At 46.3% G+C, this 26,288-nt stretch overlaps 1 protein-coding gene across 3 annotated transcripts in view; it reads left to right on the plus strand.

Annotated features, from left to right (window-relative positions):
• Nucleotides 1-25,832, plus strand: part of Vps13b (vacuolar protein sorting 13 homolog B (yeast)) — a 657,708-nt gene extending 631,876 nt beyond the window's left edge. For all 3 annotated transcript variants that reach the window (XM_005381857.2, XM_005381855.2, XM_005381856.1), the window contains exons 55-62: nt 1,858-1,976; nt 5,529-6,334; nt 10,396-10,572; nt 12,456-12,626; nt 18,505-18,681; nt 20,847-20,949; nt 21,477-21,726; nt 25,355-25,832. In XM_005381857.2, coding sequence (XP_005381914.1) covers nt 1,858-1,976; nt 5,529-6,334; nt 10,396-10,572; nt 12,456-12,626; nt 18,505-18,681; nt 20,847-20,949; nt 21,477-21,726; nt 25,355-25,603 — 2,052 coding nt within the window. In that variant the 3' untranslated portion in view covers nt 25,604-25,832. The remainder of the gene's footprint in view (nt 1-1,857; nt 1,977-5,528; nt 6,335-10,395; nt 10,573-12,455; nt 12,627-18,504; nt 18,682-20,846; nt 20,950-21,476; nt 21,727-25,354) is intronic.
• The last annotated feature ends 456 nt before the right edge of the window (nt 25,833-26,288 follow it).

The raw sequence follows: 26,288 nt of genomic DNA on the forward strand, positions 1-26,288 counted from the left end.
CCAAAGAAAAGGTGACGTCAATGGGAGCATGGAGCACTGCAAAGCTTTATACTAAATGAATAATACCATTTACTTTCACCTATAAAAAGAGTAATTAGGCAAGGGGTGGCCTTTATAAATGTTTTTCAAAGAATATTCATTTTGTTTTATTAGATTTGCGAGCTGATTCATTGTAATTCTAAATTTCATCATAGTCAAATTCATGATATAGAATCCTTTGAAACACATTTTTGCAACACAATCCATTTCAGAGATGTGTCCATAGACAATACAGATAAAACAAATTGATGCACGTTTGCTCTCAAGAATCTCATAATCTTAGGCCGAGGATATAGCTCAGTGGCACAGCGCCTCCCTGGCAAGCGCAAGATTGCAGGTTCGATTCCTAGTACAAAAAAAAAAAAAAAAAGAATTTCATAATCTGGTGATTGAGTCAAGTCCATCTATAAGCAGCCTACTGATATGCAAGCAGTAAAGTTTGTGATCAACTGAAATACAATTCAAGTGCATTTAAAATATAGCAGTAGGTGTCAAAGCAAAGAAGGGGATAGAAAAATTAAAGAATATCATCATGGAATCAGGTATCCTTTAAGAGGTGTGGAACAGATACACAGGACTTTGAAAGGACTTAGGTGGTGGAGAAAGTGCATCTAGGCACAGGGGCAGTGAGTAGCAGGCACGGCCGTAGGCTAGAACACTAGGCAGACAGAGCTTGGATGATCTGGTAATAGCTGAGCTGCAAGGGGAGGGTAGAGGAGACAGAGGTGATATGCATATGCCCTGGATGCTAAAGATGGGCAGGATTTCTAAGGGAGGAACCAACTGCACAAGAAAGAAGCTCAGTGACGTTGAAATTGCTTCCACACATGAGTCTGATGCTCTTCCTGTGGATCTGTGTATACTCTCTGATACCTCTTTCTGTGGTCAAAATTGGAAGGCATTAATTACTTGTCAAGCAAGTACATAGTGTCATTGCTTTCTTTAGGAATTGTCAGTCTTTCTTCTTTTATTTGCCGTCTTAACAATAAGGGTTTTGACTTGGACTGCATTAATACTGCAAATCATCAAAATCAACATTCCCAGGCACAAGGAGATTCTTGCGCCTGCCTTCAGGTGATCTTGGCTGTGAACATGATGTTCTTGTAGTTGTTTTTCACATAGTTCTGTTCTGTTTTCAAATATTTATCCATTTAAGCAACATTGGTATTTAATGCTGAAAGAACATCTGTTTTGCTGGCCTGGCACCTGGCTTCGGAGATAGAATTTTTTTTTAGGTTAGTTCACCTTCTTATGGTAGAATAATTAATTTTGACTCTAAGCAAATTACTTTATCTAAAATTCTTCTTACAAGTTATGTGTGAAACCTTGGGGGATTATGATATGTGTTATTGCTGGGTCTGGGAGTATGTTTTTTTGTGGCCAGCATAGAATGGCACCCCTGTGGTGAATCAGTACTCGAAAGCCTAAAAACTTTTCACACCTTGCATTTGAAGTCCTGAGTTTTAGCACTTTTTCCACAGAGATTCATATGCGTACATAAATCTGGCCCCATAGCTGGGTTCCAGCTCATTCAGGGTTATTTGCCAGTTCCAAAGAAGCAGAGAGTGAAGACACTCATGCCCCATCATCCATCATTTTTTTCCTATGAATCTCAACAGCTGGATACTGAAAACTCTGGACTGGATTTTTTTTTTTTTTTTCATTTCAAGTCAACTGAGTAGCCAGTACCCATACATATAAAGAAATGTAACCAGGAAGTATTTGTGGTATTGAATCAGAATTTGAAACATTTGAAGTCAGCCATGTCAGTAGTGCTCCCATTTCTTTTCAATCGGATTCTGAACATTCTCTTTACAGGTTGTGTTCCTTACTGGCTTTGGCTATGTATACGTGGACATTTTCCATCAGTGTGGCACAGTATTCATCACTGTGGCCCCAGAAGGAAAAGCAGGACCTATTTTAACCCGTACTGACAGGTAGGCTTAATTATTTTCCCAGTAATAGTCTAGTAAGCTTCCTATTATAAAGATGTTCATCTGTTATTTACCATTTTTTGTCATGTTCCTATACGTACTAAAGCTTTTTGTTAATTATTGTGTAATCCATAATTGTGTATTATCTTTCCTGGGTCTCCCTTCCAGTTCTTATCTGATGTTTAACAAGCTAATTTACAAGATAAGACATGCATCTTAGAATCATACTATTAGTAGCATAAAATGCAAGTTAGTATTTCTATATCCACATGACACCTTAATAATTAGACTTAGCAATTAGAGCTATGCCAAATGTAAAAATACCTATTAGAGGCACATTTTCCCCATTTGACCCAAGAAGTTGCCATCAGGTTTTAAAATCATGAACCAGGCAAATAATTAAATATCCTTAATTTAAAAGAACTCATATTGTTCAATAGAAATGATATAATAGTATCCCTTCCTTCCAAAAACAAGAGAAAAGACATGAACGAAAATTTTGGAAGAGGAAGTAATATGTAATCAAAGAAATGCAAACTTAAATAACATATCAAATTAACAGTGATGTTCCATCATATATAGTCCTGGTGAATTGGAGCCATTTTCTGGAAAATGCTTTATCGATATACATTACAGTCTTTAAGTACCTTTCACACAGAAACTCGACTTTTAAGAATTTTAAGAGTTAAGAAAAGGGTCAGGAATATAGCTCAGCGGTACAGTGCCTGCCTGGCAAGTGCAAGGTCCTGAGTTCAATTCCTGGTACAGGAAAAAAATAAAAGAGTTAAGGAAATAATGTAATAAGTAGACAAAGGTATAGAGTACACAGAAGTTTATTCTGTTATTGATTATAATAGCAAAATTTCAGAGTACACATAGTAAAGAAATGAATGCTGTGTAAATGTGCCGTAAATGGTACATCGGAAAGAAATAGATGTTACAGAATTTTAATGAAAGAAGAAAAAATGTATATGATATAAACTAAACTAAAGAAAGAAAAATATTGAATATATAAATGTCCTGGTTATATATCATCTGTACATATAGTATATATGAATATATTTACATATAACAAAGATATGTAAAATTCTTAGCAGTAAGACTGACATGAAGCTGAAAAATTTTTTCTGGGACATAAATCTTAATGACAGTACCCACAACACAAGCATTGGGAGGTACAGTAAGAGCAGTTCAAGTATTTAATTACACTTCTTTGATTCATTTATTCAGCAAATATTTTTCAAGTGTGTAGTGATATCAGGTACAAACATCGAGATACATCCATGAATAAAAAGATCAGAACTCCAGCCATTAAATGAATGAATAAATGAATGAATGAATCAATAAATAATTAAAGCAGACCCCAGCCCTTGAAATTACTTTCTCACAGACGTAGAATGGGGAAGAGATTGTGATAGAGAATGCACACAATAAAAAAGGAAGCAGTAGGGTACAGTAGAAGGTTAGTATTCTACAGGGATAAAAAGAGCTTAGTAAGAGGGCCAAGAGTGTCAGGGAGAGTATAGTTTTAAGGAAGCTAGTATAGGGAAGCCTTACAGAAAAACTGCCATCTGAATGGGGACTTGAAAGCAGCAAGGCAATTAGAAATGTGATCCTCTGAGAAACACACTTCCTGAACACAGGCCCGGCCAGCCACGGCCGAGAGCAGCATGCCTGGCAAAGTAGTGGGCAGGGCAAGGTAAGGTGACTCAGTGGCGTGGGTGCAGATAAAAATGATGGTGCAGGAGACCAGAAACAGACAGGCAGAAAGGCGGGAGACACATAGTGTGGGACCTTGTAGGCCACTATAAGAGTTTAGTTTAATTCTAAGTGAAATGAGGAAGTTATTGGAGCATTTCAAGCAGAGAAGTTCCGTATGACCTTGTTAATGTAGAGTGGAGAAGTAAAGGTGTAAGCAAGCAGGAAGACTGTTAAGAAGAGTAGCAGATTATTAGAGTTATTCACACTGGCTTAGACCACTGTGATCTCACTGGAAGTGGTAATACAGTCATATCCCCTATGTGATAAAGGAAGCCAGTGGGATTTTCCAGATTTATTGGATAAGGGTTTAAAATAGAAGCATCAAGGATGACTTCAAAATTTTTGGTCTGGGCTGGGTGTGGTGGTACATGCCTGTAATCCCAGCACTCAGCTGAGGCAGAAGGATCACAGTGAGTTTGAAGCCAGCCTGGGTTACAGAGTGAGTTCAAATATAGCCTGAGCTACAAAGTGAGACCCCCATCTCAAAACAAAATTCTTTCTCTCTCTCTCTCTCTCTCTCTCTCTCTCTCTCTCTCTCTTCTTTTGTGCAACTAGTGGGATGTGGTTGCCATTAACTGAGAAGGGAAAGACTGTGACTGTGTATAGGTTAGGGGCTAAGCTCAGCAGTTGGATTATAGCCGTAGGAGCTGAGATGTCATGTAGACATATTAGTAACCGTTTGGCTAGGAAGTTAGATACAGTGGGTTGAAATTCAAAGAGAGTTCTAGGTATCAGTGCATAAGTGGTATTTCAAGCCACTAGCCTGGCTGACGCCCCCAAGAAGGCCAGTGGAGACGGTGACATGAAGATTTCCAAGACTGAGACATGGACACTGTCAGTTTCAGGGGTCTGGGAGAGAAGGGATTCACAAATGACTGAGAACAAGTGATCAGAGAGAAAGAAGATCTGAGAACAAACGTGTAAAGAAAGTGTGTCCAAGACGAAGAAGCTGCTAACAATGCCAAATGCCATCAATAACTTGAGGAAACAAAACCCTGAAAGTCCAGCTTTTACATTAGCAAATGGACATCACTGGTGACCTTGATGAGAGTTGTCTTACCAAACTGGTAAGGGGCCCAAAGCCTGCGTGCAGCAAGCTTCAGAGAGAAAGGAAAGAGAGGAATAGGAGATAATGTGTACAGGAAACACTTTGGAGTTTTTATATAAAAGGATTAGAAAAATGGTGGCTACAGAAGAAAGTGGAGTTACAGGAGGAGTTTTCTAGGATAAGAGAAATCAGCACATTTACAAGCTGCTGGTAATGAAGAAAAAGATGATGTAGGACAGGAGTGCATCACTGTAGTGATGGCCCAGAGCAGGTAAGCGCAAAGTGGTACTGGGTACTTCGGAAGGTCCCCAAGGAAGAGCACAGGGGGACAGCTCTGGAAAGGAGGCCAGGAGCCAGGTGTGCTAGTGGGACAAGTGATAGTGGGGTTCATGCTGGCCTCTCTTCTGCTTGTGTCACTATTTCAACTGAAGAAGTCTTAGTTATTTATCTTTCTGCCTTGTGATAATCATGACAAAGAATTAGTATACAAAACTAGAAAGATTTGGGAGTAAAAAATCTGGTATTGATAAAGGAAACACTACCGAAACATGACAAGCACTTGTAACAGTACCATTGGGAACATTTCCCAGTACTGTTAGAGTGTGCCTGTCTCTGTCCAAAACACAAGTTGAGTTCTCACTTGTTTCTTAGGGGAATCTGATGTCCCATCAGGAGGTATTTAATCAGGCACTGTCATTAGAAAGGAAGGTAGGAGAGACTCACATTCTCTTCTCTGTCTCTTCTAGAACTCTGGAGAGGATGGTCACCTTTAACGTATTCATCACTCAGTTCAGCCTGGCCGTGTCCGATGACCTTACCCACCACAGAGCATCATCCGAGCTTCTGAGGCTCACTCTGGACAATGTTTATCTCCACATGGCACCTGTGGCTGGCGCCTTTCCCGGAGAAGAGCCCACTGTGGCACTCTTCCATCTTTACACTATGGAGATCTACTGCGGAGACCTGCAGTTAGACAACCAGCTTTATAACAAGTCAAATTTCCACTTTGCTGTCTTGGTCTGTCAGGAAGAAAAAGCAGACCCTACCCAGTGTCCCAGAGTGTCAAACCTTCTTGTCTCCAGCAGAGATTTGGAGAAATACAAGGAGAATTGCTTTATCAAACTTTGTGTCACTTTAACTGAAGGCAAGAGCTTCCTACTTAATGTCAGCGAGCTCAGTTTTGAGCTGAAACCTGCCCGGTTATATGTGGAAGACACATTCGTGTACTACATCAAAACTTTGTTTGACACCTACCTTCCTCACAGCAAGCAAGCTGGTCACCCCTCTCAGCTCTGTGGGGGCACCGAGGTGCTGCCCGTGCAGGTGAGGCAGCATGCCAGGGCCTTGGTGAACCCAGTGAAGTTACGGAAACTGGTGATACAGCCAGTGAACCTGCTCGTCAGCATCCATGCTTCCCTCAAGCTGTACATAGCCTCCGACCACACTCCACTCTCCTTCTCCGTTTTTGAGAGAGGACCCATCTTCACCACCGCGAGGCAGCTCGTGCACGTCCTGGCCATGCACTACGCTGCAGGAGCTCTTTTTAGAGCAGGTGAGGACACAAGCTGAGGGTCTGTAGTGAGCTAGAGCCTGAGCAAAAATCACGTTTTGGGGTACTGCCTTATCTGTGACAAGGTTATCATAAGGCACCAGTGGGTGGGCACTGATGCACACGGGCTTCATAGTTCAGCAAAACTGGATCTAAGTCTGGACTCTGCCACTGTTTGATATAGGGCTTTGGGCAAGTTATTGAAGCCTTTGGATTTCAGTGTCCCATTTAGAAAGTGCTTAAATTGCTGAGAGGATCATATGTCAACTGTCCAGCGTTTTGCTTGGCATTTAATGAATATTCAAGCAATAGTAGCTGTAATATTTTAGCTGTTAGTATAATTTAGAATTTAACTCAGTTTAGCAAACATTTTTAGCACCTTGCAGGCATAAAACTTTCTTAGCACACTAGTGCAACCAGGAAAACTATCCCAGGTCTTCAGCTCCAGTGACTAAGAGAAATCCAGTTCAAGGGCATTAGTTTTCTTCATTGCTGTTCATGAATAGCTGTAGGTGAGAAATGCAGAGGATTTGTGTGCTCCTAAGATGCACAAAGAGCCCTCTGCAGACCCTCAGCAGCACCACTGTCTGGACACCTCAAAGAGAAGGCTGTTGGTGTCGCAGCCTCTCCACAGACCTGAGCTCGAGAGTAAAGGGACTCTGCTCATCCTTCCCACCCTCTCCGCTAGGTAGGTGGCCTCCTGCAGGCAGAGGGCTACTGTTTCTCAGGGCGCAGGGGGAGAGGTAAGGCTTCCCTTTCCAGTCTGGCTGGACCTCTGCAAAGGGTGATTTAATAAGTATACAAAGTCCTGCATGGGGAGTACTGTGTATTAAAGATTGAATATTAGTGACTGTGTTTTCAGAGTAGTGTACAGTAATGGGCATCAAAGTATGTGTTCCTGAGCTAAGTTCACTCTAAAACAGGTTTACTTTGAGTCCGGCCTTCATGGGCCCAAAACTTCAACCAGAGACCACCACCTAGAGCTGTTGGCCTCATCAGCACCCTGCAGGAAAGAACATGGAAGTCTGAGTTTCTGAAACTGAGAAGGGCGAAAATCTCTGTTCTGCTCTCTTTGTGATCTTGCACTTGGCGAATGCATTCCCATAGCTGATTCAGATTGTAGCGAAAACAAAAAAAATCCATGTTATCATTGATAAGGTGCCAGTAACTGCCCTTCTGGTAAGATTATATCTTCTCCATAATGAAATTCATAGAGTTGATAGAGCTATCCAGACTCTTTTATAAAAGAAAATGACAAGATCAGAGAGAGGGCCCTGCCAGACCTGTTGTTTTGATAACTTGCACAACAGTGAGGAAAATGCTTCCCTCCTGCTAAGAAGTCATTTAAAAATAAGCAGTTAACATTTCAAATTTAATAGATGGGTATATTTACGAACCATTCTAGAAATGTACCCTTTTAGGCAATTTTACTTTTAACATGAGAAGGAGACATGTAGGTTACCGAGCTCTGATCCGAGGCCAGGGGAGGAATAAGGTTCCGTCCGGTCACCACATGCTGCCAAGGTGCTGGAAGCACCCAGCTGTGTGATGAGCTGGAAGAGAAGCTCCACCTGTGGCCCCGAGTGGCCATGGCCCCTGCAGCCTGTGTGCTAAAAGTGATTTCTTTGTTTTGTGTTTTTAATGAGCTTTCACAAGAACATTCTGTTTAGATTTTTGGTAATTCATCTAAAAATCCTTTTGCTGTCCCAACTTCACTATATACAAAGACAAGAAATTCTAAGAGAGAGCCAAGTTTTTAGAGCCTGTTGGAAACTCTGTCCCTAAAAATCTGACTGTCCTTGGGATAATCCTTACCTCCCTATTAAAGCGCCTGTCTGAACTAAAAAAAAACTATGGTCAATCCGAAGACCCTTCTGCAAGAACGTAGTAATTGAAGAAATGGAAAATGGAAAGATAGACAGGAGGAGAGAAATCTTAAGAGAACAGAGCAGCATGCATAGAGAGGAGGGGAGGGGAGGGCCGCCTGGGAGTGAGCAGGTGGCACCATCACCGTGCGTGGGCAGCAGTCCCCCATTGGACTCAAAGAGACGGTGCCTGGCTGCAGGGACCGAGAACGCCTGACCTCAGTTTCAGAAAGTTGGTAGAGTCATTGGAAGAGGTTTCTAAAATAGTGATAATGAGAAATGAATATGAGTTTGGGAATTCCTGAGGTCCCTGTCTACCTAAAAGTTTCAATTCGGTGGGAAGTCAGACAGGCCCTTCCTTTGTCAGAAAACTTTCCTAACAGCTGAACACAAGAGATACACTCTGTGTATCTGTAGGACTGCATCTGCGGGTTCAACCAACTGTACATCAAAAGTATTTGAAAAAAATTGTGTCCATACTGAACACATACAGACTTTTTTTTGGTCACCATTCCCTTTAAAAATGCAGTGTAAAACTAATGACACAGTACTGACATTGTATTAGGTCTTGTAGGTGATCTAGCGGTGGTTTAAAGTATAGGGAGGATATGTGCAGTTGGGCACTACATTGTTTTATAAGAAGGACTTGAGCATCCTTAGACATTGGTAGCTGTGGGGGTCCTGGATCCAATCCTCTATGGATACAGAGAGGTGACTGTGCTCACTTTCGGAGGAAATAATTATAGAAGGCCTATGCTTGGGTACTTCCTGCCCTTTTCTGGCCGGTGTAGATGCTACTAGGATGCAGCTTGGGTCCACAGATAGCCCTGGCATCAGCCAGTGGCTGCAGATGTCAGCAGCCATAACCCAGAGGATCCCAAGCCAGCCTTCAGCCAGGTAGGGTCTGGAGCCGTGAATGGGGCCTCCTCTCTCTGTGTGCCCTTGTGTTGCCCTGCCCAGGGATGCCACTGAGAGGGCTTTGCTTGGGAAGAGTGGTCCTTTTTTCTTTAAATGTTGAGTCTTTAGAGAAAAGGTTCCTGTCTTCAGGTGGAACCTCGCATTGATTCCAAGCTAAAGGAAATCTGTTGTTTCCTTACCACCAGAGAAGGAAGAACACTCTACAACTTCCCGTAGCACCCTGCTTTCTCCTTGCAGCTCCTTGCAGAAAGTCCTTCTTTGCCTGAGTTGGGACTGGGCACCCTTCCGGACCCTGGCATAGCTCTTGCACTAGCACCTTGCAGATCCTCTCAGGTTAGTGCCTGGACTGAGGATGTCTGCCATAGGACTGCCCTCCAGGCTAGCTGCTGAGAGATGGTAGCTCCCACACAGGGCTGGTCCCCATGGCCTTAGCACTAAAGGGCCCAGCACGGGGCTGAGGAGGTCAGTGGATTCCCGGAGGAAGTTGCCTTTTCAGACTCTTCCTCTCCTTGGCCCTTGGCCTCTGCCTGCCCTGCAGTCCCTGGGCTCCCAGCCCGCAGGAGGGGCCAGGCAGCCTCATTCCCACGAGGCACAGACTGTAATCAGGCCCCTGAGCAGGCTGGCTCCTGGCAAGCCCAAGCTTAAATAGGAAACCAGATCCACAGCTGCCCCCCGGGACATGACAGGGAACACTCCCCTCACACTAACCCAATCAGTGTGTCCCTGTCACTGGTGTTTATACAACCAAAGCTGGGGCTGAAGGGGAGACATTTGTCTGGCTCTAGCTCTGCTCCAAAGGGAAGCACTCAACTTGGTAGGATTGGGAAAGATTAAAAATAACTCCTCTATCCTTGTCAGAAGTTTGCATCCCTTTTGCAGCATTCCATTTAGCATCTGGCCTCTCCCCCGGCCACTCAGCTTCTCCTGCTGCCCCCCACTGCCCCCTGCTGCCCCAGCCTGCCCATGTGCACCTGCCTGGGCCTGGAAAAAGTGTCCCCAGCACATGGGTCCCTGTTGCAACAGTGCACAAAGCTTGGCAAAGAAGTCATATTAAAGCCATTTGTGAGGCTGCCAGAGGATTGCTTTGATTTATAATGTATGAAAGTTCACTATTTATGAATTCACAGTGAATGAGTTACTTCCCGTATTTTACTCTGAAGAAGCTTATTACATTCGCAATTCTAGTGTGCAAAATGAATTGCAGGGAAACCGGGCTGCTTGTTACAAGTGGTGAAAGTGCCTATACCAGGCTTCTGTAACCCTCACTCTGGTCCGTTGCAGGCTGGGTGGTTGGGTCCCTGGAGATCCTCGGCAGTCCTGCGAGTCTGGTGCGAAGTGTGGGGACCGGCATCGCTGACTTCTTCAGGCTTCCCTACGAGGGGCTGACCCGGGGTCCCGGGGCCTTTGTGAGTGGCGTTTCCCGAGGGACCACATCCTTTGTGAAGCACATTTCCAAAGGTAGCTATATGTTCCTTATGCTAATGCCTTCGTTTTGTTCATTTCATTCCTTGCCTGTTACACATTTTCTCTGTAAAGAACGTGTTGAAGATTTGAATGTGTTCACATTGCCTCTAGCTTTGTTTGGCTTGTTAGCTTGCAGTGAAATACTGGCTTGGAACAAAGCTCATATATAATGTCTTATGTTTTAAACAGATCACTGCTTACTGGTAGTGTGTGAAAATGTTTCAGAAACTTTAGAATTTTAAACCTCCCATTGGGAAAACAAGAATTGGCTCAACTGTTATTCCATGTGATAAATATAGAAATATTAAAGGTGTTCAGGATTTCTGCTAAACATCAGAAATCCTACACTTTGTTGCTTCATCGTATTTTTTTAATGTAGATACAGTTGTCATAACTTTCTTAAGGATACGGACACGTTTTGACATGGACGCTGATTTAAAGGTGAACAGGCCAACTTTTGTCTAGCATGGTACGTAAACAGTGCCATCTTGTGGCCTGACAGGTCACCGGGCACCGAGGGCAAACTTCTCCCTACCAGGAGAATGTTTTCGTTTCATCTGTGAGTTTGCTTGACGATATTTTGGTCAGGTTGGCAGTGACTCGGGAACTAACAAGGGCCATCTGAGTCCCCTTTTCTTCTCAGCAGGAGGCAGGGAAAGCAAGGCAAAGGTCTCCTTCCCCATAAAAGGCATTTTACTGCAGAAGTGCCGCACTCCCTTATGAGTGGGCAGATTGTGGAAGTCTCTAGAAGGCCTCAAAAGAAGACTTGAACTTGAAATATGAGAATCCATGATCCATGGAGAGCAGGGGGAGTGCCTGGGTTGGGGCTGTTAAGAGAGCAGCCAGAGCAATCAAAACAAATTCCACAGACAATGAGAAGGACATGCACGGGGCCCTGGGAGCCAGGCTCAGCCTCACCGGATGAGTCCCTAGCGGGCTTCTCACTCTTGACACTGGAATCTCTGTGGTTCTGTTGTTTTTATTCTAAAATGCAACAACCAACACCTGCTAAACCGAACCTCAGCAGTCATTTTAGCATTCTGAGTCACGGAGCGTTTTTTTAGCACTGGTTCTCTCCTCTTAGCAAAATCTGTTTGGTTTGTGGGTGTGGAGGGTGTGTGTGCGCGTGCGCCCGTGCACGTGCTGTTCTTCTCAGAGCACTGGTAAAGATGCAGCTATAAAAACATCATCCACCATTTCTTCTTCAAACTAGGTGTCTGACAACAGGAGCTTGTTACGTCAGGACGTGCCCACCACTGTCTGCAGCTTTTGTTTACTGAGATAAATGTGGACCTGCTGGAGGGCTAGGACCGCTCTGAGCAGGTGGCTGAAGCCACTTCCTTCTGGAGCCCAGGCGGAATGGGGGCCTTGTTCCTTTTGTTCTCCTGCTTCTTCTCAGTTAACGTCCTGAATCAAAATTGCACATAATCTCTGTGGGCATAATAACCATTTCCTCAGAACATCAAATGATAAAATTTAGAGTCTCCCTTTATTAAAGTGAAATAATAAGATAAATATTATTCCTAAAGTGAAATACTTCCTCCTACTCTATCTAAAAAGTTAGCAACACCACCCTTAAAAACAGAGCAGGCAAATTTTAGCCTTCAAAGCTGGGCCTCAGCGAGGACTTCACAACCGTTTCCCAAGCAAACAGTAGGAAGGCTGTGAAACTCTAGGCCTCCCCCTGGCCACAGGATTTCGTACTTTAATCTTCACCTCATTTTCTTAAGGCTTCATCCTTCCCCACTGGTCATGCCCAAAAGGGGCCTAAGTGCTGCCTCTTCTCACACCCCACGCCCACCAGACCTACAGGCCACAGCTCCGGAACCCACCATGCATGTGACTAGGAGGCCAACCCTGTGTGCTTCTGTCCTCAGGTACCCTCACATCCATCACCAACCTGGCCACCAGCCTGGCCCGGAACATGGACCGGCTCTCGCTGGATGAGGAGCACTACAACCGCCAGGAGGAGTGGCGGCGGCAGCTCCCCGAGAGCCTTGGCGAGGGACTGCGACAGGGCCTCTCCCGGCTGGGCATCAGCCTGCTCGGTAAGGGGCTGGGGCACTTGGGTGTCTGCACAGGGCTCTGGACTCTCCAGGGACCTTCGCTTTGCTTTTTCCCTGACCATGGCTGTGAAGTTCACCTACTTTCTGTGGACAAGGAGACTTAGAGGATAAGGACTCACGCTATTGCCTACAGCGCATGGGACAGGACCCCATTTCCCAGAGCCACCTTGTAGCAATGACAGGTTCATCCACAGCCTGCAGGAGAAAGCCGGCTTGCACAGGTGCCATGCCCTGCCTTCCTCTGCCTCTCCAGGAAATGGAGCGTGGTGGGCCTCGGCATGGCGGTGTCCACGCAAGGACAGCAGCATTCAGCTATTGCTTTTGAAAGTGGGTGACAGGCAGCCCTACTGAAGCCCTCACTCCGCTCCCTGCTCCCACAGCTCTTCAGTGACGTGCACAGGTCACGTAAACCTTGGTGAGGAGCCTGCTTCTCCTTTCATGTATCTTTGTTTATTTTGTGATCAGCCTGGTTCAAAGTAATTACTATCTGTCAAGCTGCTGAATGGTGTGGCTAAAGGTGAAGATTGCTGTGGATGTTTCAAAATACTACAAATATTTGAAAATACATTGCTCTGAAAAAGTCTGTTAAAAAGAAAGCCTCAGAGCTGAAAGGACAGTGCAGGATTTCCAGGGTAATTTTGTTTATTTGCTTGGAAAGAAATTTGAAACTGTACTACTCGGCAACCTCCCTTGCACACGTCTTGAGGGAGTGCACGCCTATGGAGATCAAAGTGACCAAAGCAGGGCAGAGCGCAGGGGAGAAGAGATGAACTTGAAAGTCTCCACCCTTGCTCTGTCTTCTGTTCTCTGCAGCAGCTCAGCCTGTCTGCGGCTCAGCCAGCCACGGCAATGGGAGGAAGCAGTAAAATGTTACAGGAGTAGGTGAGGTTACTGGGAATTATTGAAGTACTAACAGTGAGTGGTATGGTGCGCTGTCATTTGATAATGCGTGGAAATGGGGAAGCTAGTGGCTTGCTGGGCGAGGGAGCAAGCTTCAGGTGGTGGGACTCCTTTGGAGGTAGTGCGTGGGGGGCCATGTCACTCAGGATCCCAGGCTCCAGCCTGGTGTTCATGGCATTGGGCAAGTTCTTCTCTGACCTGGTTTCTGTTTTCTAAGCTGGAGCTGGTGATACCATTACTAGAATTACCAAGGGGTGCTAGACAGACAGAACCTGTCATATTATTTCATGGTAACAAAAGAACTGCAGGAAGTGTTCTGAAGAATGTTCCACTAAAAAGGAGCATTTAAGAAATGGCAAGCATATTCTTGCTTTATGGTAGTCGAATGAATTAAGTTGCTGTACCCAAAGAAAGTAACAGTGAGGTTATTTTGGGACCCTCTAGGCCATCATTCTGGGACTTTAGGATACTTTTATTCTAGGGATTGTAGGCTTAAGTGCGCTGTACTTTTGGCATGAGAGCTCCCTTCCCCCAACCAAGCTCTTCCTGGAACTTCCCAGTGAAAAGGTACCAGAGCTACAGGTGTGTGGCTGTCTTTCCCCTCTTCCTGGCTCCCGTCTAGCCCAGGGACTCTATTCCCTTACTGCCTGGTAAAGCCCACAGAGTCACCTGCTGGTAGAGATCAGTCAGGTGAGGACCCCAAAATCTGCCTTGCCGAGGTCACCCGAGGGCATGGTTGCCGCTGACAGCATGGGAAGTCATAAAGCTGTGAACTTCACTGTGGTCTTTTGCCTCCTGTAACATTACTACTGTACATACACTGCCATTAATCCCCTTCCTAATACTCCCCATTGATTCCCATACACTTACCCACCATTTCTGTTCCCATCATTCTTGCCACTTTCTAAAGCAGTTCTGGAAATCCTCTTTTGTGCCTTTACAACGTGGGATTTAAAGAGGACTCAGCATGGCTGAGTAAAGGAGGAATCATGTTGGAGATACGCAGAGAAAATCAGCGTGACTAAAATCAGTGAACGCTGTTGCCGGGTGCCATCCAAGGGCAGGGCAGCCTCAGAAGCATTAGTGTGTCCTCATCTAGCTTACGCCCTGGGTCTGGCACCCTGTGGCTTCTGCCTCTCCCCCATGTCAGAATAACCGTGAAAGGTAAACATTTTGAATCAATGCAGGACATTGAGGCCACAGCAGTTGCAACTAAAGACCTTCACAAAAGAGGACTTTTAGAACTTTTAGAATGATGGGATAATTGTGTTTGAAGTGAGGGAAACGAATGACAGTGTGCCTTGGACTGGCTCCTCCGGACACCAGAGTTCCACTTTGGGGGAACTTTGAGGCTCTCTCAGAATCCCAACAAATTAGACCTCTCCCGGGTGGCTTGGGTCGGCCCTCAGGGGGTCAGGTAGGATTTCAGTGTGACAGACCTGAATATTTCCTTCTCAGTTTGCACATCTGTTCTGGTTACAAGATTTGCCTCAAGCTGCAGTGACAGTACCCTGTGAGTGTCACCTGTGTCTGGAATTGTGAGCCATAGCACACTGTCCCAGCTGCAGCCTACGCTTCTGCTCTCGTAACAGAAGCAGGCCCAAAATAAAATTCTACCTCAAGGCTGGCGCCACAGGAGGTCCCTGCCCAGGTGTCCCCGCCTGCTGCCTGCGACCAATCACAGCAGCAGTGAAGGAGCCCCCCTGCAGGCCCTCCCTGACTGAAGGTGCAGAGACAACGCCCCCTACACCCCTCCAGGGCTCTCCAGGGCTCTGCCCCTGCCACCAGGCCTCCTCCTCCTCCGCCTCCATCACATCACAGCCCTGTCCATGTGGCCACCACCCCACCCCGTGGGCCTGACGCCAGCTGAGTCTTGAGATCAGTTTCCACTACTTAAAGCATTAGAGCAGAGCTTGAGTCTGTGACAGTAAATAATTTACCAGCTGTAGGACTTAGCTGGATCACACTGTATCACCGAGGGCTCCCACGGCCCTAGGCGAAGCTGCTTCCTCACTCCTCAGCAGGCTTGCAGAGAGTGGAGCAGCGCCGCTTCTCTCCCGGCCTCCCCATTTCCACCTGTTACCACAGAGAAGGAGGCAGTTGCACCCGGTGAGCAGGGAGGTGTTGGTGTGTGTGACAGGCTAGCTCTGGCTCTGCGCTTGGGCCAGCGACCCAGCAGCTCCTTCTCTACCTCGCAGACTCTAACACCTTGTCATAAGCACAGGCTTCCCACTTTCCTAGCTGCTGCAATAGTTTATCTATCAAAGCCGCCAAGGCCAAGGTCACTGGAGCCTCTTCACCATGGCCCGTGATGGGAAGGAGGAAGATCAAAGGCAGCTTTCGCTGGACACTTTGCTCTGAAGCAGAGAGGAGCTCCCACCCTGCGGGATGACACGGGTGGTCGTGCTGCAGGTTCCCTGTGTGGTGGGGGCTGCCACGTGAAAGGAAGTGGCAATTTTAATGAGGTAGCCAGCCTCCTTGCCTTGTTTTGTTTCGTTTTTTGTTTTGAGACAGCGTCTTACTATGTAGCATAGGCTGGCCTCAAACTCACAGTGATCCTCCCGCCTCAGCCTCTGAGTGCTGGGATTACAGGTGTGCATCACCACCCCTGCTGTCCCCATCAATTGGAGAAGTTGCACTGAAAGACACACTTGAAAAAATACCTACCGGAAATAATGGCAATAATATATATGTATTTTTTTTTTACCCATTTTCATGTAAGCATGGAGACCTTTCAGAGAAATCAAGTAGTGAAATGAGAAAAGCTGCATTCTTTCATTTGATGCTGCTTGCTTTGAACTGCTTGCTATGAAATGAAGAAAAGACCCAGAGTTCCTGCCTCCACTGCACTCCTGGTGTAGCTGCTGTCACCCCTGATCTTATAGGTGGAGACCAGAGGATCCAATCCCTGGACCTCTGACAAAGTGAAGGGTCCTCCCAGCCCGAGGGCCAGCAGTGGCCATCGGGTTCTGAGAGTGACCCTCATCCCTGGAGAGCCAGGGCAGCCAGGGGCAGCTGCCTCGCCTCAGCCCATCATTTCTGTAGGCAGTGCAGGTGGCGTTACTCTAGACTGGAAGACAGAACTGTCACCTCAGCCTTTTCTTACCCTGTCAATGTTTAGATTTAAATGGCTCTGTCCAAGCCTAGAGAACTGGAACCCTTGGAGATTTCCTTTACATGTGACCTGAAGGAATGAGCCCTTTGTTCTACTGGGTTTGTTTATGGACTATTGCTTGAAATTAGCAGGTAATTAACTGAAACCTGGACATCTCAAAAGGTTGAATTCTGCCACTCTGAGTAATAGGATTTGATGGTATTAAAATTTTCACCCATGCACTGCATTTTTGTATATACTACCAACTCTGCATTGAAAACAAGGAATTCTATCTAGAACTGTAAAGAAATTTTTATTTCTGAGTTAGGAACCCTGCTCCATCATGAAGAAAAGGACTAGCAAGGCCTCTTCTCAGACTCATTGGCCCTCGAGTAAGAGGAACAAGAAGGAATGTTCAGAGGAGTGGCCGAGGAGCCCTTTCATTTGGAACCACCTTCATTCAGCTCAGGATGAAAAGTAGTGGCCCCAGGGCAAAGCTGGTAGAACAAATTGATGAGACAGAGTTTTTGGAGCTATTGTGAAGTGAAGAGTAGGTGCCCAAACCTCAGCTGAAGTGGGAGAGAAGGAAGTTTTCTAAAATTTGCCAGGAGCCTGTTTTCTAAACAGGACAAGTGAATACATGGGCTGATCAAAAGACAGAGTGGGTGTTTAAATTCACAAATTTACTGCAGTTACAGACACATGGCTGTTACTCCCCCTCGGAATCCTTCCTCTCACTTTGGACGCATTAGCCCAGCGTTCTTGCCTCTTTCTGAAGTAATTCTGGGGTCCTTTTTCCTGTCTTAAAGCGATGTGATCAAAAATGCAGGGAATGTTGCTGCCGAGTGCCGTGCACTGGAAAGATGGGCTCATGAAAACAGAACAGTGTGCCCTCGTCCACCTTACTCACCAGATCTGGCGCCATGCAACTTCTGGCTCCTGCCAGAATCAAAATGAATCCACTCAGGACATCAAGGAGCCATGACAAGGCAACTGAAGACCCTAATGAAAGCAGATATCCGCTGAAAGCGTGGGCTAAGTGTATCTGAAGTGAGGGGAGTGTTTTGAGGAGATTGGTGACTTTGTGGCTTTTACTATAGTAAAAATACACATTTAAACATCCATCATATATTTTGATCATGCAGCATAGCTTGTCCGCTAGGAGCTAGCTCTGGCTCAGGATATTTGGATTCACATTCAGGCCCAGCCACTCACTAGCTGTGTGACCTTGGGAAAACTCCTTAACTTTGTGCTTCAGCGTCCTCTTCTGGAAAAGGATAAGACAGTGCCTGGCTCCCAGCATTATGAAGAGTAGGTGATCCCATACAGGTGAAGCTCTTCGCCCAGTCTTCAGCCTCTAGTAAGCACTCAAGATAGACGAGGCATAAGAGAAATAAGTGCCATATCCATTTTTACCTGTCTTAAATAACCAAATACATTGAGCGTATTGAATTATTATTAAATAATTGTTATTGAAAGCAAGAACATAAAAAGGGGCTGCCTCTTTCCTTCTTTGCACCCAAATGGACTGAAAGTTTGATGGCTGCACAAGCTCACTCTTCTTCTGGGGCCTCCTTCCCCTGCAGAGGTGTTACCTGATTTCTGAGGAAAGGCCAGTGGGCAAAGCTAGGGCGCAGTCCGATATGTTTGGTAAACATCACAAATCTTGAACAGTGTGTTTTCGTGAGTAAATGCCTTGCATAAGCAACTTTCAGTGTACCTAGATAATTGTAAATGTATAGTAAAAAATCTTATCATGAGGGCAGGGATTCATTTTCAATCCAGATAAAACTGGGATCCAGATTGGGGTTTCATTTTCTGAGGATTTTAAGTCCCTGTCCTTCACAAGGGCTTTTGTTATTTCAGGTGCAATTGCTGGAATAGTCGATCAGCCAATGCAGAACTTCCAGAAGACGTCCGAGGCCCAGGCTTCAGCAGGACACAAGGCCAAGGGCGTTATCTCTGGTGTGGGGAAAGGAATCATGGGGGTGTTCACAAAGCCCATTGGAGGAGCTGCTGAGCTCGTGTCACAGACTGGCTATGGTAAGGAGGCGGGAAATTGGGCCGTTGGACTTTACTCATTGATTTGCATTATGATACCAGGGCCTGTTACACAAGGGAAAGGGGTGAGAAATAATGGATAAATAGTAGCTATCTTTCTTGCCTTGGTATGCTTGTTTACACAGAGTAGAATTGTGCTCCTAGTAAAAAGTAATAAAACTAGAAGCAGAAAATCAGTTATTTCAATTAGCAATTTCATACTAGAGTCTGTGTTTCTGTGTCACAGAATCTTTTTTACAGTATACTTAATAAAAGCAGGGCATGGTGGTGCATGCCTGTAATCCCAGCACTCTAGAGGCTGAGGCAGGAGGATCACAACACTGTTTGAGGCCAGCCTGGATTATTTAATGAGTTCAAGGCCAACCTGAACTACATAGCAAGACCCTGTCTCTAAAATAAAATAAAATACTTCAATGAACAGTAACCAGTTACAGGTTGAGAGCAGTAGGGAGAATGTATTACAGCAAAGAACGATTACGTTGTTCCCCATAAAAGACAGGCTACCGGCAGGAAGAGCTCGGTACGCAGCAGTGCGTCTGTGAAGGAGAGCGTTGGGTTTGCGCGCAGATCTGTGGGTTTGGCGTGCTTCCTCTGCAGTCCCACTGTGCTGTGTGCAGCCAGGCTGAGTCTTGTCAGTAGAAGCAAAGGCCCCCGGTCTGACTCTCAAAGCCCCTTCTCCAAGCGGACAGCTGTGGAGACCTGCGGCTTGTGGCACCACGTACGCTCGAGGGCCCTGCGGCACATCCATGTGCACACGGGGCGTGGCTGGTGTGAGGAGGCTCCTCCTGCCGTGCTGGTCCCCCGCGCTCTTGGCAGAGAGCATCAACTCCAGTAAACATGGCTGGGCTTCTCACTTTCTTACCTAAACTGACGTCATCACTTTGGCACAAAGCAGCAACTCATAGCGCAGCCATGGTAGAGCTATGTCAGACGCCCAGCACTCTGCATCTGCCCCGGCCGCGCTGTCTGTGGAGCTGCACCTCCTGCATCTCGGAGGGCTGGCAGGATACAGCCGGGCAGGGCATGAAAGCAGCGCCGGAGAGGGAGGGAGCGGGCGACCCGGAGCCATCAGCAGCATCGTCACGCAGACCACACAGATGGGAGCCAGGTCCCTCTGCCCCACCCTCTGCTCGCTCCTTACCTCTCTCCCTGTCTGTGAATGACGTTGCCCCACAGGGAAACCGAAATAACTGCTGCGGCTTCTAAGGGAGAAAGTTGAACTCTCGCTTATCAAATGCTTAGGCCTTATACGTGAATAAAAGTAGTATTGCTTTCACTGCAGACTCCAGTGAGGTAAAGGCAACTCATCTTTCCTAAATCCTTTCGATTTGGAAAGTGCCCTTGTCCCTCGTGGTGTTTCCCAGGGCTTGGGAGCTCTGCCTTACATAAGAGCGTCTCAGAGCAGAGCTTCACATGGCCTTTTTGGTTTCCATCATCCTTGTAAAACTTTTATTACCACACTGAAGGTTTTACAAACCACTAACTCTTAGTCTAATGACTGTGCCTCGTTTATAAACATTTACAAGCCCCCAGAAAGCACACATGCTGTGCCATCTTTGGTTCTGGAGAGTCTCCATGGAGGCCTGTGTGGCTGCCGCTGGGTGCCCTCATTTGGTGCTGGCACCAGAGAGCACGTAATAAAGCAGAGGCCCTGAGAGCTCTCATAAATGTATATGGAATCGTATTTAACAGCTGGATTAAGTCACTTAACATTTAAATACTGTATCTAGGCAAAGCATGTGCCTTTGCGTGTATCCCTGTGTATTGTGTATTTTATTTGACTGGCCGTATAGCACAGATACAGAAGAAGCATTAGATTATTAAGCAAGTAAGTCCACTAGTAATCTTGACTTTTTAACGCGTAATTTATAAATGGTGTGTAAGCTATTGTTGATGAGCAGCTGCTCTCAGGAGTCCTGTGCTTCCTGTGTTCGTCTGTGCTTGGCCTGTACAGCACATTCATATTGTAGTTTGTAGCCAGTGTAAGATTACCAGCGCTGCAATGTGCAGTGATGATCTGTGCGCTTCCTTCCATCATTTTGGATCTGTAATATTTAATGGAGCGCTCTCAGCAGATGATGTCACTGTAGCATGGAACCGTTTTCCAGGAAACAACTAGTAAAACTCCCTCGCTTCTCTTACCACAGGTATTTTACATGGAGCGGGACTTTCTCAGCTTCCCAAACAGCGCCATCAGCCAAGCGATCGACATGCCGACCAGGCTCCAAACAGCCATGTCAAATATGTCTGGTAAATGACTGAGATACTTGCTCCATTTTACGTCCACAGTGTTTGTTCATAGCTTCCAGGGCGGGTGCCCAGGAGGAGCAGCCATTCTTGGCACTGGTGTTTGGGACAGTGCAGGGCATCCGAGAGGGCCAGGACCAGGCTGCTAGTCCCAGGTTTGGGGCTGGCTGCAGAACTCTGATCCACAGTAGCCGCTCAGGAAGGTTGTACACTGGCTGAAAAGCCTGGGCCTGTGAAGCCGGGATTCCCTGGGGAACCAGCATTCTAATTAGGGAGTATCATTTCTAATGGGAAGAGAAGGAGCTAAACCAAGCTGGTAGAAGAAAATAATTGTCCCTAGGAGGAACTGGGTCTGTTGACCAGAATTAAACTGACAACATTTCAGGCTAAGCTAATCATCTAAAGGGTGATGGCCCTTTGCCCTTGGGAACTTTGTGTGGGTTCCCCCTGTTATTTGTAAGCACTGAGCACCAGTGAGTCACTGCCTTTACCAAGCTGGCTCCTAGCCTCACTTTTCTCCTTTTGAACAGGAAAATGCTGCAGTCTCTGGGCAGACCAGAAGTCCACATGGCCCTGGACGTGGTTCTGGTGAGGGGATCAGGCCAGGAGTATGAAGGGTGCTTGCTGCTGACATCAGAGGTGCTCTTCGTGGTGAGCATTAGTGAGGACACACAGCAGCAGGCCTTCCCTGTCACCGAGATCGACTGTACACAGGACAGCGAGCAGAAGCACCTGCTCACCGTGCAGCTCAAGCAGCCGAGAGTGGCCTGCGATGTGGAGGTATGCTTCAGACAACAGGGCTCCTGCAGCAGCTGCCAGAGAAGTCAGGACCCAGGCTGACATCTGCGACTCACTTAGTGGCTGCTGGAGAGCGGAAGTCTTGGATGATGGTGGCAGTGGGAGCGGGGCAGGATGGTGCGCTGTGCAAGGGTGTTGGAAAGATGTATCCAAGGGGTGCATGCGAGCCCTGCGCAAGAGCCAAGCTGGTGCCGGAGGGACTCCCTGCCCGGGCCCAAGCCGTGTGAGTCACACAGGCTGCCAGCAGTGTGGGGCTGCGTGATGGAGTGGATGCAACAGTGGAGCTCCCAAATGAGCGAGCTGGCACAGGAATGGCAGGGAACAGCGGGACTTGCTGGCAGCTGCTCTCAAAGGAGACCCCTGGTCTGCACGGACCTGGGAGTAGCCACGGCTGATCTGTGGGTACAGGAACGGACTGCTGAGTGAGGGGCATCATGAAGCAAGGGCAGGCTGGACAAACTTCTCCCCTCTGTTCCTTCCCCCAAGCCCAACCCAAGAGATGTCAGGGGTCAAAATGTTGTGAATACATCTCTGTCCTGCACACCGATTGTATTCTGCAGCAGTGCTCCTTTCCTATAGGGTAGTTTCCTGTCTGTAAACAACACTGAGTACTTCCTGGAGACAGTGCTCGGGCTCTTAGGCCAGCTTCCTGGCTGCACAGCTCCCGAGATGTACTGGCTGCAGGCTCTGGCTCCTGGCAAACATAAGGTGGTGTGGAATGGATGCTGTCAGGTGGGGTACGCAGAGCAGCCCCTGGAAAATGGCTGCCCCCACCTCCCAGGTGGTAGCCTGACCCATGGGGCCCTAACTGCTGGCTCCAAAACAGGCATCTTTTTCCATGTGGCAGGATGGGGATGACCAGTGACAAGCTGGAGCCTACTGGTCTTAACTGGTGACCAAGCGGCCCCAGCAGGACGGCAAATCTTGATTCCTTCGTTCGTTATTTTCTTCCTTGATATGGGAGCCTGTGTCTCGCTCACACCACTGTTTGGGTAAAATTATCTGAGATGGAAAGCAGCCAACCACAACAACTCTACGATTTCTCTAGTTTCTTGGATCATAATCAGTCGAGGCTTTAAACTGGGGCTTGGCACCAGGCCTCAGTGCACTGCTGCTTTGAGTTGATGACTTTTTGGGAATAAACAGAGGTCAGATGTCCAGGCTGACTTTATTACATCTGCCGAAATCTTCTGATCCAGTTGACAATAAAGCAGTGGTGATCTGGTTACAGGATTTGGCAGAGGATAGTAGCATTATCTTCATGTCTTTAGTCCTTGATGAGAAACCTCCAAGACCCCCACGAATATCTGTGACCTTCGTTTCTCCTTAGCAGGCTTGGGAAATACTTCAGATCTTAAACTGACAGTGGAGATTCATCTCGGTGTTAAACTGTCTTTCATTATGATCCTTCTCTTTTGCACGTGAGAAGGGTACTGAGATGACGTGGCACTGTTGGCGGGGAAGAGACCTATTTCTCCAGGGGTAACGGCCAGCCAGAGGCAACCCCCGTGCGAGTTGCCAAGGTCGAGACCATGGAATCACTGAGTTAGAGGTGAAAGCACAGAAGCCGTAGACACCACACTCAATAAAGGGTTGTCTTTGATGTCCAGGAATAAAAGAGGGTTAGGGCTAAGGAATGGCTAAAGCACAGGCAGAAAGACGAGAGCAGGAGCACTGCAAGACACCCATTACAGCAAGCAGTGAGCTCACCCCCAGCGACAGCAGCAGTGCGGAGGGCGGCCATCCGGTGTGCTGTGGGCGCTGTGCTCACCTTGGTATCTGTTCCACCTTGTCTCTCCCCCCAGTTCATAAAAGCAGTAACTGCTGCTGGATCCTGAGTCCGGGACCCAAACATCCCACTCACCCCAAAGAAAATTCAAGCTGCAGAGCACTTGCTTGTGAGTCCCTCATACCCAGTGCCTTCAGTGTGGGCGCAGAGGGTTCCCCGCTCCTGTGCCTCTCAACATCATCCGCACGTAAAACTGGCTAGGAAGCCTGCCTGCTACCTGCCAGTGAAAATCGGGAGCAGCGTGTTCAATTCTTCATATAAAATGGCTTTACTATATTGTTTTTGCCTGAGAGGCTAGGAAACAGCTCTTTTGAATCTTGGAAGGAACTAATTTGTAGATGACATCACTCAGCATATTTAAATATGGCAGGATTCGGATTTTTTTTTTTTTTAAATCAGCATTTGCTTTTCTTGGTTAAATGCAGCCATTTTTAGGGGTAATAATTGCTTAATATGCCTGGCACGTTATTGAAATCCCTTATGAGAGGTTCAAAATGAGTCAGAAGGTCAATTTATTCCTTGGCCGGGTTCCTTTCACAACACGGGCTTTCCTGTGCTGCTGTTCAGGAGGAGAAATTAAGACTTTGTGTATTCAAAACTTTCCAGCTGAATTCCGGCCTCATCAAGTGATATCAGAGCTCTGGCTTCTGCCTTCTGGTGCACGACTTTCATCTGTCTTAAATCTTTGGGGGCCTTCATTTTCTTCCTCAAACTTAAAAATAGGAGATCTGAACTCTGACAGATGCCAGACTGAATCCTCTAGCAGATCCCTCTATTCTCTCTGCCATCTCACTGGCTTTTGCAGCTTTTGACACTTTCGACTGCATTGTTCCTGGGCCCTACACAGAAATATAAAGAAATCCTTCATGGTGCCTCTTTTGAGAACTAAGACGCCTTTAGTACAACATCTGTATTCCTTCCAGAATGGTCTTGCCGACATTCGGTAAGCAGAAACCACTGTGAGGTCAGTGGCTACTTGCTTCTCACAGATGGGTGGCTTGCCCTGCAAACTTCCCACTCTGCCTCATCCTCACAGACAGCAGCAAGATGCAGGTGAGAAGAATTTACAGCTCCAGCTGCCTTTGATGGGCACTCTCAGAAAATCTCACTTAAGAACTTAGGTAGTATATCTCAGTTCTCCTACTCATTTCTACTGAAGATGAGCCAGACATTTATGAACCATAAATGTACTTTGCATCCTCCCTTTCTTCCATAAAAATTTCCCCTTCCTCTGCCCAGTTTTTCTGTTTTCTCTGGCTTTATGTCCTAACATTTGTAAAAACAGAAAATGTTACAGTTCAAAAGGTATTTATTTTTTAATCTCTGCCCAGAGCCACTGGTTTGAACGAGATGCTCTTCTCCACTTCTCTGTCAAGCTGAAGGTTTTATCTGAGGTTTGCAAAGCCTGTGGAACACAGCTTTTATTTCAGAACACCAAGTATAATTTGCGATTAGATTTAGAGGAAAGACACTTTCCTGTGTTCCTGGGCTGCTTGGTAAAGAGCAGTGACGGTGTTTTAATAGTTAATAAGTACGCTATCAAATTGTCAACTTCAAACATGGGGGTTTTACACAACACTAGGTTCTTCTTCAAAGGCCATCTTAATATTCTCAGGCAGGGCTTTTGTTACACCGCTGAAAGTGCAGGGTTATTCTTGCTCATCTCAGAGGGAAAATAAAATGAAGCACTGTTTTGGACAAATGGCTGTAACAGATGAGCTAAGAGGCGTAGTGTCCAAATGTATAAGGAAAAAAGGAATAATTTTACTGTGGAAGTCTATTGTAAGGGTTTGGCAGCTAATGAATGTGTTTGGATTGCAGGTGGATGGAGTCCGAGACAGACTGTCAGAGCAGCAGTACAACAGACTCGTGGACTACATCGCAAAGACATCTTGTCACCTGGCCCCCAGTTGCTCTTCCACACAAACACCGTGCTCAGTGGTGGCTGTGGAACCGCCCCCCTCCGCTGTGAAAGCATACCATTATTTGGCTGACCCACATTTTGCTCAGGTCTTCGTTAGTAAATTTACCATGGTAAAGAATAAAGCCCTGAGGAGAGGGTTCCCCTGAGTCCCCAATAGGAGGTGGATTTCTAATTGAGCAATTTTTGAAACAAGAAACCTAGTGTTACTCTTAACATTCAAGGTGGACACAAAAGGTCAACACTTTTCTATAGTTACAATTTTCTAGCCACTCACAAAATTATTAGTTTTCCAAAACAAATCAGATATTTTACAATGGGCCAAAAAAAAACTGTTCCTTTCCAATTAGGAAACAATAAACAGAATCCTGTATATGCTGTATTTTGACCAAAAATGCATTCCTTTTGCTCTCTAATGCCAAATTTCTATATACTATAGATGTTAATGCTCCACAACAAAAAGTGGTTAGTCCTTAGGATGCAGAGTTAAAAGTTTCATTTCCAATGTGGGCGTGGTGGCGCACACCTGCAATCCCAGCACTCAGGAGGCTGAGACAGGAGGATCTTTGCAAGTTCAAGGCCAGCCTGAGCTACAAAATGAGCTCAAGGCCAGCCTGAACTGCATGGCAAGACCCTGTTTGAAAAAGACAAAAAAAAAAAAAGTTTCATTTCCAGTTGCATCCATTTGGGGGAGACTTGAGACACCACCTCAGCCTAATACATCCTCCTCTGCAAAGGTTTGGATTCTTCAAATGCTTAGGATTCTGTTGCTTGTTAAACTTGTCACTTAGCTGCTATGTATATGCCCTCCAAAGTCTGTATTGTACTGAAATT

The sequence above is a fragment of the Chinchilla lanigera genome, unplaced genomic scaffold, assembly GCF_000276665.1.
Source record: "Chinchilla lanigera isolate Chin_1 unplaced genomic scaffold, ChiLan1.0 scaffold00016, whole genome shotgun sequence".
NCBI classification, from domain to species: Eukaryota; Metazoa; Chordata; class Mammalia; order Rodentia; family Chinchillidae; genus Chinchilla; species Chinchilla lanigera.